General features: G+C 39.4%; 1 protein-coding gene across 1 annotated transcript; it reads left to right on the top strand.

Annotated features, from left to right (window-relative positions):
- The first annotated feature begins 12,259 nt into the window (after positions 1-12,259).
- On the top strand, positions 12,260-20,198 carry LOC104102752 (aminoaldehyde dehydrogenase 2). Its single transcript, XM_009610565.4, has 15 exons — positions 12,260-12,557; positions 12,893-13,026; positions 13,479-13,559; positions 13,645-13,793; positions 14,857-14,949; positions 15,031-15,154; positions 15,259-15,324; positions 15,425-15,494; positions 15,834-15,910; positions 16,918-17,031; positions 18,923-19,000; positions 19,085-19,236; positions 19,319-19,379; positions 19,483-19,589; positions 19,909-20,198. The coding sequence occupies exons 1-15, from the start codon at positions 12,440-12,442 to the stop codon at positions 19,997-19,999; spliced, it is 1,515 nt and encodes a 504-aa protein (XP_009608860.1). The 5' UTR covers positions 12,260-12,439; the 3' UTR covers positions 20,000-20,198.
- The last annotated feature ends 525 nt before the right edge of the window (positions 20,199-20,723 follow it).

Below are 20,723 nucleotides of genomic sequence, written 5' to 3'. Positions count from 1 at the left end.
CGCGAAAGCCACGGGCTGCTACTCATCGCGAACGTGACAGGCCCTTCGCGAACACAAAGAAGACCTGACCCCTGTGACTTAAAACAGAACCAAAACGGGATTTTTTCCATTTTTCACAAACCCTCAATTATAACTCGGCTTAGTGGCGATTTCAAAGGAATTTTTCACGATTTCGAACTGGGTAAGTGTTCTTTATCCTATAGTAATTGTATTTCATAAATCTAAGCCTATATTCATCATTTATTTCGGATTTAGATGGCAGAAATTGGAATTTTTGTAAAACTTTCCAAAAACGTAAAATTAAGATTTGAAGGTCCATTTGATATCGGAATTGGACAAATTTTGTATGGTTGAACTCGTATCAAAACGGGTGTTCGGATTTTGCGAGTTTTTTCGGGATTTGAGATATGGGTCCCACTACTGAATATTTTAATGAATTTCGTATTTTTATCCGAAAAAATTATAAATTCATATGGAATTAATTTCTATGATTCGTATTGAATATATCGAATTGTTTGTGAATAGATTTGAAGCTTTCGGAGGTAAATTTAAAAGGAAAGCTGTGGTTGAATAATTAATTGGAATTTGCAAAGCGAGGTAAGTATCGTGGTTAACCTTGACTTGAGGGAATAGAACCCTTAAATTATTTGTCGTGTGAATTGCATGTGAACGACGTATAGGCGAGGTGACGAGTGTTTATACGTTGTCAAATTAATTGTTTGCCTGCTTACTTAAAAAATCATACATTATTTTTAATCATAAATTATTATTATAATAATTGTTTCTCTCTTATTCTTTGTCAAATATTGATTCTTGAATTCCTACATTAATTGTTACATGCTATTTGAATTATGTGCCTTAATTGTTATTTGACATTTAGCATATTAAATATTAAACTGCCTATTTGCTCCATGATTTTCATAATAGTTTGCTATTTGTCATTGTTTGCTTCATAATTAAACCATAATTATTGTATGCTTGTTATCTTATAATTTTATATTAATTGTTACAGTTATTAGAAAAATTTCTTCTATAAGAATTGGTAAATGAATATGTTGGAGGAGCGGGTTGCACGCCGCAACAGGATTGATTATGATGAATATATTGGAGGATCGGGTTGCACGCCGTAAACAGACTTATTAAAAGTCTATATTGGAGGATCGGGTTGTACGCCGCAACAAACTTATTAAAAGTCTATATTGGAGGATCTGGTTGCATGCCGCAATAGACTTATTAAAAGTCTATATTGGAGGATCGGGTTGCACGCCGTAACAGACTTATTAAAAAGTCCATATTGGAGGATCGGGTTGCACGCCGCAACAGACTTATTAAAAGTCAATATTGGGGGATCGGATTGCACGCCGCAATAGACTTATTGAAAAGTCAATATTGGGGAATCGGATTGCACGCCGCAACAAACTTATTTAAAAGTCTATATATATACTTGATTGAAATAAATATATGACAGACTTGATAAAAAGGAATATATATTAGGAGAGCGGGTTGCACGCTGCAACAGAAATGAATGTGAATATATTGTGAGAGAGTGTTGCACGCTACAACAGAATTGGTTGAAATGATAAGGGATTATGACTGCTGAGTTGGCTTCAATTATTATAAATGAGTCACCTGTTTTATTTTTATTATTTGTTGTTGTCATTAATATTGCATACAGGTTAATGTAAGTGAACCGCCTTAGCCTCGTCACTACTTTGTCGAGGTTAGGCTGAGCACTTACCAGTACATGGGATCTATTGTACTGATACTACACTCTGCACTTCTTGTGCAGATTTTGGAGTTGGTTCCAGCGGCATACCGTAGACTTGCTCGGATTTCAGCTATCAGAGGAGACTCGAGGTATAACTGCATGGCGTCTGCAGTTCTGGAATCCCCGTCTATTTTACTTTAGCTGTATATTTATTTCGAGATAACTTTATTTTATTCAGACCTTATTTGTATTCATTCTAGAAGCTCGTGCACTTGTAACACCAATTCTGGGATGGTATTTAGATACCGTTATTTTTATGGATTATTCACTATATTTCAAACGTGCTTCCGCATTTATTCTTGGATTATTAATAATTTAAAAATTGTTTAAAAAATTAGTTAATATTATTCTAACGTTGGCTTGCCTAGCAAGTGAAATGTTAGGCGCCATCACGATCCGAAGGTGGGAATTTTGGGTCGTGAAAATTTCACCCGTCGTGATGGTGCCTATCTCAATACTAGGCAAGCCAACAATCTCAATAAACCACATATCCTTTAAATTTGAAAACATCATGATTAAATTCAGCAGAAGAAATCTCACAAGTACAAATATAAATACTCCCAAAACCCGGTGTCACTGAGTACTTGAGCGTCTAATATGAATACAAGTCTGGAAAATACAGTCCATAATAGTCTGAGACTAAATGCAGTAAATAAGGAGATAGGTAAAGAGAGACAAGGTCTGCGAAACACGGCATCTACCTCTGAATCTCCAAAAAATCAACTGTGCGAAAGAAATCAACACTCGTTGTGGCCGGGAACACCCAAATCTGCATACGAAGTGCATGGTGTAGTATGAGTACAACCAACTCAGTAAGTAACAATAATAAATAAGGAACTAAAGATAGTGACGGGCTACACAGTTATAGTTCACTTTCAGTAATTCCAGCAAGAATAGACATGCTTTCAAATCCAGCAGTTTAAGTTCATGTAATCCGGATATAAAATCTTTCAGAGAATTTTACAACAATGACAGATAGCAACTAAGTGCAACAACCAATGAAAAGCAAGTACAGCCTCTCAGGGCAATAGTCACTCAACTCGTCACAACAACTCAACCACTCGGCTCTCAGCCCTCAGCCCTCACACTCAATGGGTACCCACGCTCACTAGGGGTGTACAGACTCTGGAGGGGCTCCTACAGCCCAAGCGCTATAATCTGTACAGACAACTCACACGCTGCACGGACAACTCACGTGCTATAGTATAAATATCTGGATCTACACGGACAACTCACGTGCTGCACGGACAACTCACGTATTGCACAGACAACTCACCTGCTATAGTATAATACAAGGATCCACACGGATAACTCACGTGCTTCACGGAGAACTCACGTGCTATAATATCCCGCACGGACAACTCACGTGCTATAATATTTCGCACGGACAACTCACGTGCTATAATATAATATCTCACTATCAGGCCATCGGCCTCACTCAGTCACAAATCTCTCCAGTCTCTCGAGCTCTCAATAATCATGAAATCAGCCCAAACAACAATGATATGATGCATCAATAATGTACAATATAGAGACTGGGATAAAATAATCAAATAAACTGTGACTGAGTACAAAACAACAATTAAGCAGATAGTTCAACATGTACACGACCTCTGTGGGTCCCAACAGTACCAACATATAGCCTAAACATGGTTTCTAACATGACTTACAGTCAAATTTCCACAACACATAGAGAGCACATAGCTAATCACAAGTTATTCCACTTTATAATTTTTACGGGATGGACAAGTCACAATCCCCTCGGTGCATGCCCATACGCCCGTCACCAAGCATGTGCATCACCTCCAAAATAATCACATGATACAAAGTCTGGGGTTTCATACCCTCTGGACCATATTTATAACTGTTACTTACCTCAAACCGTGAAATTATTTACTCTGCAATGTCTTTTCCTCGTGAATTGGCCTCCAAATGCCTCGAATCTAGCTACAAATAATTCAATTCAGTCAATAAAATTTATTGGAATTATTTCCATAAAAATACTAATTTTTCATAAAAATTCGAAAATTAGCTCGACCATCGCCCATGGGGGCCATGTCTCAGAACCCTACAAAAGTTACAAAATATGAATGCCCATTCAACCATGAGTCCAACCATATAAATTTTACTCAAATCCGACATCAACTCCACCCTCAAATCTCCAAATTAACCCAAGAGGGTTTTCACAATTTTTCAACTTAATTCACCAATTAAATGTTAAAAACAACCATGGATTCGGGTAATTTAACCAATATTGAGTTAAGAACACTTACCCCGTTGTTTCCTCTGAAAATCTCCCAAAACTCGCCTCTTCCCGCACTCCAATTCGCCAAAAATAGAAAATGGGACGAAGTCCCATTTGCAGAACTTAAACTCTCTGCCCAGTCATTTGCTCTACGCGATCGCGAACATTCCCATGCGATAGCGAATAACAGTTTTCCACTGCCCAGATTTAACCCTACGCGATCGCGGACTTTTCCACGCGATCGCAATACACAACTTCACAGACATATGCGATCGCGAAGCACAAAACGCGTGACTTCTCTTTCTGCTCCACTTACTCTACGCGAACGCGACCTTCTTCACGCGTTCACGAGTCACAACATCCCAGAGCTACGCGATCCTATCCCTCTTCACGCGATCGCGAAGCGCAAAACTCAACAGCCCCAATTAACCCTATGCGATCGCGTCCCAATCTTCGCGATCGCGAAGAAGGTTTGAAACACCATAAATCAGCAGCTACCAGCAGTGCAAAAATGAAGGAAAATAATCTGAATACCATCCGAAACATGCCTGAGCCCCTCGGGACCTCAACCAAATATACTAACAAGTCCTAAAACATCATACGAACTTAGTCGAGTCTTCAAATCACATCCAACAACACTAAAAACACGAATCACACATAGATTCAAGCCTAATGAACTTTAAAATTTTTTATTTTTACAAACAACGCCGAAACCTATAAAATCACGTCCGATTGACCTTAACTTTTGCACACAAGTCATAAATGATATAACAGACCTATTAGAATTTTCAGAATCAGATTTCGACCCCGATATCAAAATATCAACCCCCGGGTCAAACTTCCCGAAAATTTAACTTTCGCCATTTCAGGCCTAATTCCTCTACCAACCTCCAAATAATTTTTCGGACACGCTCCTAAGTCCAAAATTACCATACGGAGTTATTGAAATCATCAAAATTCAAATCCGAGGTCGTTTACGTATAAGTCCACATCCGGTCAAATTTTGTTTCTAACTTAAATTTTTAATTATGAGACTAAGTGTCTCATTACACTCCGAATTTCTTCCGGACCCGAATCAACTAACCCGGCAAGTCATAAAACAACTGTAACGTATAAATTGAATAGTAAATGGGGGAACAGGGTTATATTACTCAAAACGACCGGTCGGATCATTACTTTCTCCCCCTCTTAAACAAACGTTCGTCCTTGAACGGGTTTAGAATCATACCTGGAGTCTCAAATAGGTATGGTTATTTGCTATGTATCTCCTGTTTAATCTCCCAAGTAGCTTCTCCAACTGGCTGGCCTCTCCACTGTACCTTCACTGATACTATGTTCTTTGATCTTAGTTTTCGAACTTGTTGGTCTAAAATAGCCACCGGCTCTACATCATAAGTCAAATTACCGTCCAGTTGTACTGTACTGAAATCCAAAATATGAGACGGATCCCGAACATACTTTTGGAGCATGGATACATGGAACACTGGATGAACACCTGATAGACTAGGTGGCAAAGCAAGTTCATAAGCCACCTCCCCAATTTTCTTAAGTATCTCAAAAGGCCCAATACACTGAGGGCTCAACTTGCCCTTCTTCCCGAACCTCAACACACCCTTCATGGGTGAAATCTTGAGCAGAACCTTCTCCCCAACCATGTAAACAACATCACGAACCTTCCTGTCGGCATAACTCTTTTGTCTAGACTGTGTCGTGCGAAGCCGTTCCTGAATCACTTTGACCTTCTCTAAAGCATCCTGAACTAAGTAAGTACCCATTAGTCTAGCCTCACCAGGATCGAACCAACCCATCGGAGACCGCCATCGTCTCCCATATAAAGCCTCATATGGAGCCATCTGAATGCTTGACTGGTAGCTATTATTATAAGCAAACTCCGCGAGTGGCAGAAATTGATCCCACGAACCCCCAAAATATATGACACAAGTGCGTAGCATATCCTCCAAGATCTGAATAGTATGCTCGAACTGTCCGTCCATATGAGGGTGAAATGTTGTACTCAACTGAACCTGTGTGCCCAATTCTCGATGCACTGCTCTCCAAAACTGTGATGTAAATTGCGTGCCCCGATCTGAAATGATGGACACTAGCACACCGTGTAGGCGAACAATCTCGTGGATATAAATCTCAGCCAACCGCTCTGAAGAATAATTGGTACCAACTGGAATAAAATGCGCAGACTTAGTCAGCCGATCTACAATCACTCAAACGACATCAAACTTCCTCAAAGTCCGTGGAAGCCCAACTACGAAGTCCATGGTAATATGCTCCCATTTCCACTTCGGAATTTCAAGTATCTGAAGCAGTCCTCCTGGTCTCTAATGTTCATACTTTACCTGTTGACAATTTAAACATCGAGCTACAAACCCAACTATATCTTTCTTTATTCGCCTCCACCAATAGTGCTGCATCAAACCCCGATACATCTTCGCGGCACCTGGATGAATGGAGTATCGCGAACTGTGAGCTTCCTGGAGAATCAACTCATGCAATTCATCTACATTAGGCACACATAGCCTGCCCTGCATCCGTAATACACTGTCATCTCCAATAGTGACTTCCTTAGCATCACCGTGTCCTTAAGGACAAGCAGATGTGGATCATCGTACTGGCGCTCCCTCATGCGATCATATAAAGAAGACCGAGAAACCATACAAGCCAAAACTCGATTCGGCTCAGAAACATCCAATCTAACAAACTGGTTGGTCAAGGCCTGAACATCCAAGGCTAAAGGCCTTCTGCTACCGGTAAGTATGCTAAGCTGCCCAAACTCTCCGCCTTACGACTCAAGGCATTGGCCACCATATTGGCCTTTTCGGGATGATAGAGAATGGTAATGTCAAAATCTTTAAGCAACTCTAACCACCTCCGCTGCCGCAAATTAAGATCCTTATGTTTAAACAAATGTTGTACACTCCGATGATTGGTATATACCTCAGACTGGACACCGTACAAGTAATGCCGCCAAATTTTCAGGGCATGAAGGTTGACAGCTAATGATTTCTACTTTACTAAGCCAGTTCGGTAAGTTAAGGTCCATAATAGCTGCTAACTCAAGATCGTAAACTGGGTAATTCTTCTCATGTACCTTTAACTGTCTGAACGCATAGGCAATCACCCTACCGTCTTGCATAAGCACTGCGCCAAGACCAATACGCGACGCGTCATAATACACAGTAATAAACTCTGAATCTGTAGGCAACACCAATACTGGAGCTGTAGTCAAAGTTGTTTTGAGCTTCTGAAATCTCTCTTCACATTCATCCGACCACCTGAATGGAGCACCTTTCTGGGTCAATTTAGTCATAGGCGATGCAATAGACGAGAAACCCTCTACGAAGCGACGATAATAACCGGCCAAGCCGAGAAAACTCCGAATCTCAGTAACTGAAGATGGTCTGGGACAACTCTGAACTGCCTCTATTTTCTTCGGATCCATCTTAATTCCTTCACTGGACACTATATGTCCCAAGAATGCCACCGAATTAAGCCAGAACTCACACTTAGAGAATTTGGCATAAAGTTTCTCTTCTCTCAATCTCTATAATACAATACCCAAGTGTTGTGAATGCTCTTCCTGGCTACGTGAGTACACCAGAATATCATCAATAAATATTACGACAAATAAATCAAGATATGGCTGGAATACATTATTCATCAAATGCATAAATGTTGCTGGGGAATTGGTTAGCACAAAAGACATCACAAGAAATTCATAGTGGCCAAAATGAGTTCTAAATGCCGTCTTTAGAATATTCGAATCCCGAATTTTCAACTGGTGATACCCAGATCTCAAATCAATTTTGGAAAACACCATCGCTCCCTGAAGCTGGTCAAATAAGTCATCAATACGTGGCAAGGGATATTTATTCTTGATTGTAACTTTGTTCAATTGCCTATAATCGATGCACATTCGCATAGTACCATCTTTATTTTTCACAAACAGAACCGGTGCACCCCTAGGTGACACACTAGGCCTAATAAACCTCTTTTCAAGGAGTTCGTGTAGTTGCTCTTTCAATTCCTTTAACTCAGCTGGTGCCATACGATATGGAGGAATAGAAATAAGCTGAGTGCCCTGCACCAAGTCAATACCGAATCAATATCCCTGTCGGGAGGCATACCCATCAGGTCTGTAGGAAATACATCCGGAAAGTCTCACACGACCGATACTGAATCAATAATAGGAGTATCTGCATCAACATCTCTCACAAATACCAAATATGACAAATATCCCTTTCCAACCATACGTTGGGCCTTCAAATAAGAATTTACCCTGCTAGGAACAAACTCTAGAGAACCCCTCCATTCAACCTTTGGCAAACCCGGTATTGTCAACGTCACAATTTTTGCGTGACAGTCCAGAATAGCATGACATGGAGACAACCAATCCATACCCAGGATTACATCGAAATCAACCATACCGAGTAATAAGAGATCAACTCCAGTCTCCAGTTCCCCAATAGTTAACACACACGACTGATATACATGGTCCATAGTAATAATATCGCCCACCGGTATAGATACATAAACAGGTGAAACTAAGGACTCACAGGGCATATCCAGATAATGAGCAAAATACGATGATACATATGAATAAGTGGAACCAGGGTCAAATAATATAGAAGCCTCCTTGTGGCACACTGAAACAATACATGTGATCACTGCATCTGAAGCAACAACATATGGCCTGGCAGGAAAAGCATAGAATCGGGCCTGACCGCCACCTGATCGGCCTCCCCCTCTTGGGCGACCCCTAGCTACCTGACCCCCACCCCGAGTTGGCTGGGCGGGTGGTGAAATTGCTAGTGCTTGTGCCGTTAGGCGAGAACTCTGTTGTAGAGCCCCACTCAATAGCCTAGGACACTCTCTCTTGAAATGACTAAATTCTCCGCACTCAAAACAACCCTCTTCTGACGAAACTGCTGCTACTGATAACCCGAGGAATTACCTGTAGAAGCCTGAGCGGACAAGGCATGATGAGAACTCTGCGCTGGTAATGCACTGAATGAAGACTGGCCTGAGTGAGCACCGTAAGAACTGTGGCTAGCTGATGCATCACGATGAGCTGGATGACCCGTCTGAGCGTGTCTATAAGAACGTCCCTTACCGCGGTAAAATTGACCCCCAGAAGGAACACCGCTGTAATCACCTGGACCACGAGGCCTCTTAGCCTCCCTCTCTCCATGTTCCTAGCTACGAGCCATCTCTATCTGCCGAGCATTGTCAACTACCTCATCAAAAGTAGCACCAGATACCCTCTCCCTAGTCATAAGTAACCGCAGTTGATATATGAGGCCATCAATGAACCTCATAATCCTCTCCCTATCAGTGGGAACCAACCCGACTGCATGACGAGCCAACTCAAAAAATCTCATCTCGTAATGCGTCACAGACATACCATCTTGACGTAACTACTCAAACTATCTGTGCAGCTCCTCTCTGCGAGACTGTGGCACAAACTTCTCTAGAAAGAGAATGGAGAACTCCTGCCATGTAAGTGGTACTGCACCAACTGGCATGCGCTTCTCATAAGTCTCCCACCATCTGAAGGCAGCCCTAGAAAACTAAGGAACTAAAGATAGTGACGAGCTACACAGTTATAGTTCACTTTCAGTAATTCCAGCAAGAATAGACATACTTTCAAATCTAGTAGTTTAAGTTCATGTAATCCGGATATAAAATCTTTCAGAGAATTTCACAACAATGACAGATAGCAACTAAGTGCAACAACAAATGAAAAGCAAGTACAACCTCTCAGGGCAACAGTCACTCAACTCGTCACAACATCTCAACCACTCGGCTCTCAGCCCTCAGCACTCACACTCAATGGGTTCCCACGCTCACTGGGGGTGTACAAACTCCGGAGGGGCTCCTACAGCCCAAGCGCTATAATCTGCACGGATAACTCACGCGCTGTACGAACAACTCACGTGCCATAATATAAATATAATATCTCGCAATCAGGCCCTCGGCCTCACTCATTCACAAATCTCTCCAGTCTCTCGGGCTCTCAATAATCATAAAATCAGCCCAAACAACAATGATATGATGCATCAATAATGTACAATATAGAGATTGGGATAAAATAATCAAGTAAACTGTGACTGAGTACAAAAAATAATTAAGGAGATAGTTCAATATGTACACGACCTCTGTGGGTCCCAACCGTACTAACATATAGCCTAAACATAGTTTCTAACATGACTTACAATCAAATTTTTACAACACATAGAGAGCACATAGCTAACCACAAGTTATTCAACTTTACAGTTTCCATGGGACGGCCAAGTCACAATCCTCTCGGTGCACGCCCACATGCCCATCACCAAGCATGTGCGTCACCTCCAAAATAATCACATGATACAAAGTCCGGGGTTTCATACCCTTAGGACCAGATTTATAACTGTTACTTACCTCAAACCGTGAATTTCTTTACTCTGCAATGTCTTTTCCTCGTGAATTGGCCTCCAAACGCCTCGAATATAGCCATAAATAATTCGATTCAGTCAATAAAATTTATTGGAATTAATTCCACAAGAAAATACTAATTTTTCATAAAAATCCGAAAATTAGCTCAAAAATCGCCCATGGGGCCCACGTCTCGGAACCCGACAAAAGTTACAAAATATGAACGCCCATTCAACCATGAGTCCAACCATACAAAGTTTACTCAAATCCGACATCAACTCGACCTTCAAATCTCCAAATTAACCCAAGAGGGTTTCCCAATTTTCCAACTTAATTCACCGATTAAATGTTAAAAACAACCATGGATTCGGGTAATTTAACCAATATTAGGTTAAGAACACTTACCCCGTTATTTTCTCTAAAAATCTCCCAAACATCGCCTCTTCCCGAGCTCCAATCTGTCAAAAATGAAAAATGGGATGAAGTCCCATTTTTAGAACTTAAACTCTCTGCCCAGTCATTTGTTCTACGCGATCGCGAAGAACAGTTTTCCACTGCCCAGATTTAACCCTACGCGATCGCGGACTTTCCCACGCGATCGCTGTACACATCTTCACAGACCTATGCGATCGCAGACTGGTCCACGCGATCGCGAAGCACAAAACGCGTGACTTCTATTTTCGCTCTACTTACTCTACGCGAACGCGACCTTCTTCATGCGTTCGCGAGTCACAACATCTCAGAGCTACGCGATCGCATCCCTCTTCACGCGATCGCGAAGCACAAAACTCAGCAGCCCCAATTAACCCTACGCGATCGCGTCCCAATCTTCGCGATCGCGAAGAAGGTTTGAAACACCAGAAATTAACAGCTACTAGCAGTGCAAAAATGAAGGAAAATAATCCGAATACCATCCGAAATACGCCCGAGCCCCTCGGGACCTCAACCAAATATACCAACAAGTCCTAAAACATCACACGAACTTAGTTGAGTCTTCAAATCACATCCAACAATACTAAAAACACGAATCACACATAAATTTAAGCCTAATGAACTTTGAAACTTTCCATTTCTACAAACAACGCCGAAACCTATCAAATCACGTCCGATTGACCTCAAATTTTGCACACAAGTCATAAATGACACAACAGACCTATTAGAATTTTTAGAATCGGATTTCGACCTCGATATCAAAAAGTCAACCCCCAGGTCAAACTTCTCGAAAATTCAACTTTCGCCATTTCAGGCCTAATTCCTCTACCGACCTCCAAATAATTTTTCGGATACGCTCCTAACTCCAAAATCACCATACAGAGCTATTGAAATCATCAAAATTCAAATCCGAGGCCGTTTACACATAAGTCCACATCTGGTCAATTTTTTTTTCTAACTTAAATTTTTAATTGTGAGACTAAGTATCTCATTTCACTCCGAATTTCTTCCGGACCCGAACCAACTAACCCGGTAAGTCATAAAACAACTGTAACGTATAAATTGAACAGTAAATGGGGGAACAGGGTTATAATACTCAAAACGACCGACCGAGTCGTTACAGGTAAGGTCTACGTATACACTACCCTCCTCAAACCCCACGGTGTGGGATAATACGGGGTATGTTATTGTTGTTGTTGTAAGATAAACTAATAAAATACAAATAGTTACATCAAATTAATGAAGATAAGATATATGTCTTGTATATACTTTTTTTAATACTTAACCATGATTTAATCTTACCATGGTTAATTGATAGGAGTATATATTTTGATTTTGATTTGTTTATTCTTAAGAGTATATACCGTATAGTATACTATACGAGGGGCGCCGAAAGCCACGCCGGACAGCAGGACACCTGTCCACGACGCCTGACTATCTTCATTCCTAAATTTCAGCTATAAAGTACAATTCCTAAATTTCAGCTATAAAGTACAATCAGTGCTACATTTTTCAACCCTTATTATTAGCACAGTCCACAAAGTAGTGAAGTGATCGAGTGGAGAGGTATGGCAATTCCCAATATGCGGATCCCTAGTCGGCAGCTGTTCATCGACGGTGAATGGAGAGAACCCGTCAAGAAGAACCGGTTACCCGTCATTAATCCCGCCACTGAAGAAATCATCGGTATTTGAATTTTTTAGGTTTAATTTCAAAGATGTCTTGCAATCTATTGGATCATCCAGAAATTCTGCTAAGGTTTTTTGACAACTTTTGGAAAATCAAATCTTTTTTTTCAAGATTTGCGAGTGTTTAACGGTAGGAAGTAGAATCTTTTCTGAAATATCCCTCAAACTACTAGTTCAGATATATTCTTTTGAAAAAACCTTTTTTGCTAAAAACTTATATAAGCACGTTTTCGGATTTATTTTTTGAAAGAAAAGTTCCACAAACAAACGCCTGGAAATGAATGAGTTCTTGTTTGATCCCGATTGTGTTTGTTGATGTTGTTGGATTTTCAGGGGATATTCCGGCATCTACAGCGGAGGATGTAGATATCGCCGTCAAAGCTGCACGGAGAGCGCTTGGTCGAAATGACTGGGGTTCTACAACTGGAGCACAGCGCGCTAAGTATCTTCGTGCTATTGCTGCTAAGGTTTGTGTATTCAGTTCGGAATATAAATAATTTCAAGATCTCGCTTTCGTGGACTTGAAAACTACCTCTACTAAATCCAAAAGCTAATATATTATACAGTATTATTTTTGAGTGGAATTTAGCATCCGAGAATTATCTTTGCTTCACTTGCATTTGTTTAATTGTATTTTATTTTAAATATAAGATAGGGTCAAATTCCTAACTTCCAAGACCATACGGATTGTGTATCTTGTGAGCTCATTTAACCAAATATTTGTACTTACCCTGGTCACATCAAGATCGCTCAATTTGTGTCTTTCAGCCGACGTCTAGTGACATCAACAATTTATATATAATTGAATAACATCCTCAAATCTTGGTGTTTGAGTGTCAACCAGATGTTGATATGTCTATCCAATATTAATCTTTTATGCTTTAAATGACAATTGCTGTTTTTTTTACCTTTACTGTAGGTACTGGAGAAGAGGCCTGAACTTGCTACACTTGAGACAATTGATAATGGAAAACCCTGGTTCGAGGCTGCCTCTGATATTGTATGTTCTTGCTTAATGGGGTTAACATAGTTTAATTTGTTGCAAATTACATTGTTTTACTTATATGCTCTTTCTTATCTTCCAGGATGATGTCGTAGCGTGCTTTGAGTACTATGCAGACCTCGCTGAAGCTTTGGATTCAAAAAGCAAGACTGAAGTTAAACTTCATCTGGATTCATTCAAGACCCATGTTTATAAAGAGCCTCTTGGTGTTGTGGGGTTAATTACTCCATGGTAACACCACTTATCAATAATGGTTTATGCTCTTATTTTGTGTTTCAATCCTGTTGGAAAGATGGCATTCTTCTTTTTCCAACCAAGTTGATATTTCAGGCCACCAACCTCTGCATTGCACATACAGTTAGTGTATGTGGCTGCTACGTTGTTCTGGGCATATTGCAAAATGAAAAAAACTGTTGTATAGTGAGCTAAACTTTGAGCTTTGTGCTTAACTAAGATAGCCTTTTGAAATCCCAAAAGTTAGAGAAAAGAACATAGTTTGCAAATGAAGCTTATCAAACTAGTTATCGACTAGTTCAGCGGTATCTTTCGTTGTCAGAGTTGGATGCCATCCTAACATCTGAGCGTCGAGAATGATAATCAAGTGGTCTTGTGAGAATTATATGTAAGTTTGATAGTGACAACATATGCATTTCAGGTTCTTCAGAAGGTAAAATACCATTGAGGCGAAAACCTTTGGAATGTTGATATTCTAAGAATCTAAGTTATTTGGAGTGCCTTGAAAAAGAAGAGATAAATTAGATGAAAAATTTAGGAGCCTCGAGGGGATATTGGAAAGTGTAGATTGCCTCCTGAATATTTCTTTGCTTGTTGACCTCAAACAAGTTGCATGTGCCCCAAACTTGTGAATAGTGTGATGGGGTTTTCTAAAATTAGGCCCTCAGACTACATTTCCTCTTAACATCTCTGTTCATTGTTGGGAAAATTGTTGCAACGGAAACACCTTGTCCAGAAGGTGAACCTATGTGCCTTATTGGGACTCTGCCTTGACCTAACTGCCTCAAGGCAATCAGGATTGCCCGGGAAAGTCGAGAGGGGTGTTGAAAGAAGGGGGGGGGGGGTTATTCTTAAAGAGAATCTCTTTTAAACTTTGCTTATTTTTACCAGTCACACCTCATTAACAGTGTCAAAGATTCCTTTAAAACAACTTTTTTGTTTAAGTAAGGGAGAGTCGAAATCAATCTTCTGGAGCATTGTGAATTTCATTGGCTTTTTCATGTGTGGGTTGAGAGAAAAGATTAGGTGGTTGACTTATGAGCTTTTGTTTCATATGAAGGAATTATCCTCTGCTGATGACCACATGGAAAGTCGCTCCCGCCCTAGCTGCTGGTTGTGCAGCAGTACTTAAGCCGTCTGAACTTGCGTCTATGTGAGTCCTTATCTTTTTCTTCATTATTCATATTATTTGGTCTACATTATTTACATTTTTACTCTTTTTTTCCAATTTCAGTACCTCTTTGGAGTTGGGTGAAATCTGTAGAGAGGTGGGTCTACCTCCTGGTGCCCTTAACATACTAACGGGATTGGGACATGAAGCTGGTTCTCCTTTGGTATCGCATCCTGATGTTGATAAGGTTTGCTTGTTTCTTTTAGGTGGATCTATGCTTATTGATCAGTCAGCATTTAGTACTTTGTAATTTCATTATGGTGAATGAATTTTATTTTTTTGGATGAGCAGATTGCCTTTACAGGAAGTGGCCCAACTGGGATCAAGATCATGACCGCTGCAGCTCAACTAGTTAAAGTATGTCCGCATCCGAATAATCATTAGGTTCCTATTGGCAAAACTGATATTCTGGTGCGTTCGGGCAGCTAAACCTTTTTTTTTTTTTTTTTTTTTCCAGCCAGTTACACTTGAGCTTGGTGGAAAAAGTCCACTAGTGGTGTTTGATGACATTCCTAACATTGATATAGGTTTGCTCTTTTTGACCCTATATGATAACTCCCTTCTAATATATATTATCTTTTCCTGGCATGTCTCAATTTCCTATAACATAATAAATTGATAATTTTGGAAAAAGGAGGAAATCCGTTTGTAAAATGAAGGAAACTGAAATTAAACTGGTGACTAACATATTACAAATCGATGCTCTAACACCTGAGCTAAGTGTTAAATGCCTTGCCTAAACTATTGGAATTGGAATCTTATACTACTTTCTATGTCCTTATGTTTTTCATATTAAGTCAGCTTTGCGGGTGCATTTAAGAAATTAATTTAGCTCTAAAATATAACTGTCCTCATTGTCTACACAGCTGTTGAGTGGACACTTTTTGGCTGCTTTTGGACAAACGGTCAAATTTGCAGTGCAACATCACGTCTTATAATACAGGTAACAAGCTAAATGTTGGACAAGGCCCCAAGTATTTAGTCAGTTTATTTCTTTCAGTTATTGGTTAACCAAGTACTTTGACTCGGCACCATTTACCATTATCTGGGAAATACTGAATATACCCATAGGGTCCTGTAGCCTTTATTGGCAACCCGCACTTCTTTAAGAATACAAGACAATTATGGGGGTGATGAGTATCTTAAGGAACAGATAATTAGTTTAAGTTGTATTTGTAACACTATAGAAGAGGCTCAAATAACAAGAGGAAGATACATCTGCCTTAGCTTTAATTGAATACAAAGAGAAGAATAAAGGCTCTAAAGTGGTACCAAGGAAATGGATCCACTAATTCGTTCTCTCTCTATCGTTAAGAATAGGATACTGATGACTGGCCTACTTAATTCAATTTTAGAAGACAAAGTCAATAGCCTGCCAGAGCTCTTGAAGGTTGGAACAGGAAGGGGGGTCATCCTAATGGCCGATTGAGCACATTTTGCATCTAACACTATACAGCGATAACCAGATAATACCTTATCAAAGAAAAGGCTAAAACAGCCTCCTTCCTTTTTCGTGTGCTACAACAATTGAAATTATGGTCTCAATTTGGACATTCATTAAATTACCCTTAGAAATTCAAAAGTTATTTAACTGAGCGTAAAGAGTATTGTAACAAACATATGTTATAATGCAAAAATTTCCCAGGAAAAAATAGAAGAAAGAAAACAAAAATGTCATGGTCTTAGCATAAGTTTTTTTTGGTTTTCAAATAGTAAGTAGATCATTTTCTACAGGAATATCCTTTTTAAGAAAGGAGTAGGATGATACACTCTCTTATGAAATCAGGCAAGATGGGGTGAAACTCCTAGGTTTTTTTTATGCCACCTTATCAAAACACTGTGAAAACAATACTATTACAAAGTCCTTTTGATGTGTCCTTTAATGCTATCGCCCTTTCTATAATCACCAACATTGGAGCTCTTGGTGAAACCATATTCTGAATTTTGCAGGATACAATTGCTTCACAATTTTTGGACAGGCTTCTAGAGTGGACGAAAAACATCAAAATCTCTGATCCCTTGGAAGAAGACTGCAAGCTTGGTCCTGTCATTAGTCGTGGACAGGTAAAGAAATTATGCCATTAAACTAGTAGAAGATGCTTGCTTTAACTATAGTACAAGGTGCTTCTTGGAGACAATGTTATGCCTTGAATAGATGCAACTGTAACGCTTATCAAGGGAATGACTCATGAAAAATTTATGTTTCTTCGCTGCTCCAATGTGACGTGTGTGGAAGTGTCTTCTGGATAAGATATAGTGAATAGGATAAGTTTGGAGGATCGGGAACATAAAGTCATAACACTTTAACAGGCTGAGACTGAAGATATAGGAATGGTGTGCCATGTCATCAGGTAGTGTAGGGAAGCAGATTGCGTGCACAAGTAGAATAGACTCGTGGGTTAGTGAGTAAGGGGATTAGACTGGAAAGTGAACAATGAAAGAGCCAGCTAGATGCAGCATAGATAACTATGAAAGTGGATAGATATTAAGTGATGCACCCAAGTTAAAGAAAGGGTGACAGGAACAACCTTTCTTAGCGCTCTTTTCAAGCGCTTAGCTTTTGCTAGTCGCGGGGCTTGAACTCTCTTTTGACCTATTACCAGAGTTATACACTCTGAAAGTGGATAAGTGGTTTGATCGCTGTTAACTTAACTCAAACTCAAGACTACCACGGTACATAGCACTTGAATAGGTTCAGCAGTCTACACATCTTCAAGCTTGTATACACTCCTCTTTCGGAAATTAACTACACTTTGGATTGACCTCGACCCTGCAATATGATCTTTCTCTCAGATAAAGAGTGGTATTTTTTCAATCAAAACCCATGATGCCAGACTTCTTTCTGTATGCAACGTATTGCAGTTTCTTATTAGATACTTGACCTCCAGCTCTCTCTCTCTGTCTCTCTCTCTCTCTCTCTCTCTCACACACACACACACAGAGAGACGCATTCCATCACACTTTAGTTTGTTATCTACTACTGTCGTCATCTTGTTTAAAGGATTGGAGTCGGAGGATAAAGCTCAAGAAAAGAATGAAATAATGGTGATCGCTCTCGGAAATTTTCTCCAGTTAACATGAAGCATGGTTTTGTACTTGCAGTAAATTTAAAACTTCCTCTACAACCACATTTATAGTTTGGTTCCGAGACTTTGTAGAGCTGTTTCACTTTATGAAGAAGGTATTTTACTGCATATTCTTCAAGTCTCAAGGAAATAAAAAAAGATAAAAGAAATTGCTTATGGACGGTCAAGTGCCGTTTAGGTGATTTAACAACAGTGCCTAACAGAAAACATAAGCTAGATTGAAAAGCCACCATGTTCGTGTCTTATCTTTAGTTCATTTGGGAGGAATATCCCCTTGTGGCTGATATTTATTGGAAAACTTTGGTCCTATCAGAAAAAAAAAGGAGAAAAAAAGAGGAAGTTGCAAAACCTTTAGATGCGTTGCAACTTTGCAAGAGAATAGACCATATCTCTGCCTTCTGGAGACATTTGATAAAATGGAAATATCATGAAGTTTTATTCCCCTTCCACGAGGGTTATATGATAAATCTTGTATTTTGGAAAGTTAATTGGTCGTGTTGTCCAGAATATATTGTCAATTAACCATTTGCTAATTGTCACAGAAGTTTCTATAACAACACCGTGAAGTAATATGAGGTTGGGGAAATCATATTAAAAAAAAAAAAAAATCAAAAATAGAGAAATAATGATCATAATTCATATCAGTTTAGAAGTCTGAAGATACTATAAGGAACTCTTTTATCACTGAGATAAGGAGCATGATTTAAAACTGATATGGATATTGGCTTTCAATTTGTGTCTAATCTGTTTCTTTTCTTGCTTTCTCATACATGACGTGCAGATCATGTTTATCTGCTCGTTTCTTTTTTCCTTGTAAGCAGCACATTTATGGACAGTGCTTATATATTGATTGTTTGTTTACCTTTCAGTATGAGAAGGTCTTGAAGCTCATCTCAACAGCCAAAAATGAAGGTGCAACCATTCTTTATGGTGGCGAACGGCCTCAGGTAAGAAATGCTCCCGGTGCAAGTATGCAGGTTCTGTATTTATCAATCTGTTGGAACGTGTCTTAATTCCACATTGGATTTCAGCACTTAAAGAAAGGATATTATATTCAACCGACAATCATAACTGATGTGGATACGTCCATGGAAATCTGGAAAGAGGAGGTATTTGGACCTGTTCTTTGTGTCAAAACATTTAAAACTGAAGAGGAAGCCATTGAACTAGCAAATGATACCAAGTGAGTTGGCTACAATTATGGTATATGGTTCTGTTACTTTACAAACTCTCTCTTTCCTTATCTGCACTGTTTGCTCTGTTAGGTATGGTTTGGGTGCTGCTATTTTGTCAAAAGATCTTGAAAGGTGTGAGCGTTTCACAAAGGTGAGAGTAGTTTCTTCATTGCCCAAAGCATCTTGTATCTTTACCAAAAGACACTGCTTCTGCAAAATCAGGGATGATGATATCTTGTTAATGGACTTTGCAGGCTTTTCAGTCGGGGATTGTCTGGATCAACTGTTCACAGCCATGCTTTTGGCAACCTCCATGGGGTGGCAAAAAACGTAGCGGTTTTGGACGCGAACTTGGGGAATGGTAAGCACTCACTTGGTGATTTCAATACCATCTTGAACACATTTATTTGGCTTAGCAGTTACCTTACTTTCTGTTCATCCATCTGTTCCGTATCTGCTTCTTCAAATTCTGTTTGTTAAATGGCCTTACATTGAAATTGCTGGAATGAGCTATGTTGTAGAAAGACAATCCAGTAACCATGGAAAAAACTGTAACTGTAGTTTTACCACACTGGAGGAGTAACTGGAGGGGAAAATATGCACCTGACTGAAGCATTCTGAAGTAATTTTGCAAGTTGTACAGCTGATAATGTTATTTTGCCCTTTGTTCTTTTTTGCAGGAGTCTTGAGAACTACCTAAACATTAAGCAAGTGACTCAGTATGTGTCTGACGAACCATGGGCTTTTTACAAGTCACCTTCAAAGCTGTGAAACTTTCAAATGGTTAAGGAACATGCAATTGTGTTGTGCCACTTATGAGAACCAATGCCGATGGAGAAGCAGAGATGAAACTTGATTTGATGTAGAAGTAGTGTTGTTTGTATTGTTCGTTAAGTAGTCTAATAAATCTGTTCGAAGGGAGAAAACATGGATAGCATTTTATACTGATATTGCCTTTCTCTTTTGTTTATCTCATGATTTAGAGCATAGTGTCAATCAAAATATGGGATAGTGTTATGTGATTGCTACAGCAGACTGAATATCCCTTAGTTTCATAGGTGGAGTAAAGCTAAAAAATCTTAAGATTCTAAGAATGGCCCCTTGAGGCCAGGGAGTCATGAAAATGGCTAATAAACCACCGCAAATGGTTGTGATTGTGAATTATATACAAAAAACTAAGTAAATGCCGGTATTATGTTTTCCCATTATCAGTGATGATCAATGATACATTACCACGCTGCCATTGGATGTTATTAATAAGAAATGAAATGAAAAAACGAGTGTGATTAAGATTGTGAAACTTGGAAGTAGCTAATTATTATGAAATGAAAAGGGAAAGTTGTAGTCACAACTCACAACCATATCTTTTTTCTATAAACTTTCTGTTATACAATTCATTTTTAAAATTTTAATTTGATTGTAAATATTATAAATATAACATTTTCGTCATTATGTCGGATAATTATCTTTTTCTTCTTGATTTGGCTTTATCCCG

The sequence above is a fragment of the Nicotiana tomentosiformis genome, chromosome 3 (assembly GCF_000390325.3).
Source record: "Nicotiana tomentosiformis chromosome 3, ASM39032v3, whole genome shotgun sequence".
NCBI classification, from domain to species: domain Eukaryota; kingdom Viridiplantae; phylum Streptophyta; class Magnoliopsida; order Solanales; family Solanaceae; genus Nicotiana; species Nicotiana tomentosiformis.
This window is presented reverse-complemented; position numbering and strand designations above follow the sequence as displayed.

Coding starts and splice junctions, on each gene's coding strand:
- LOC104102752 (XM_009610565.4), top strand. CDS start 12,440: ATGGCAATTCCCAATATGCGGATCCCTAGTCGGCAGCTGTTCATCGAC. Junction 14,950..15,030: donor CCGTCTGAACTTGCGTCTAT/GTGAGTCCTTAT, acceptor TTCCAATTTCAG/TACCTCTTTGGAGTTGGGTG. Junction 19,237..19,318: donor GAACTAGCAAATGATACCAA/GTGAGTTGGCTA, acceptor TTGCTCTGTTAG/GTATGGTTTGGGTGCTGCTA.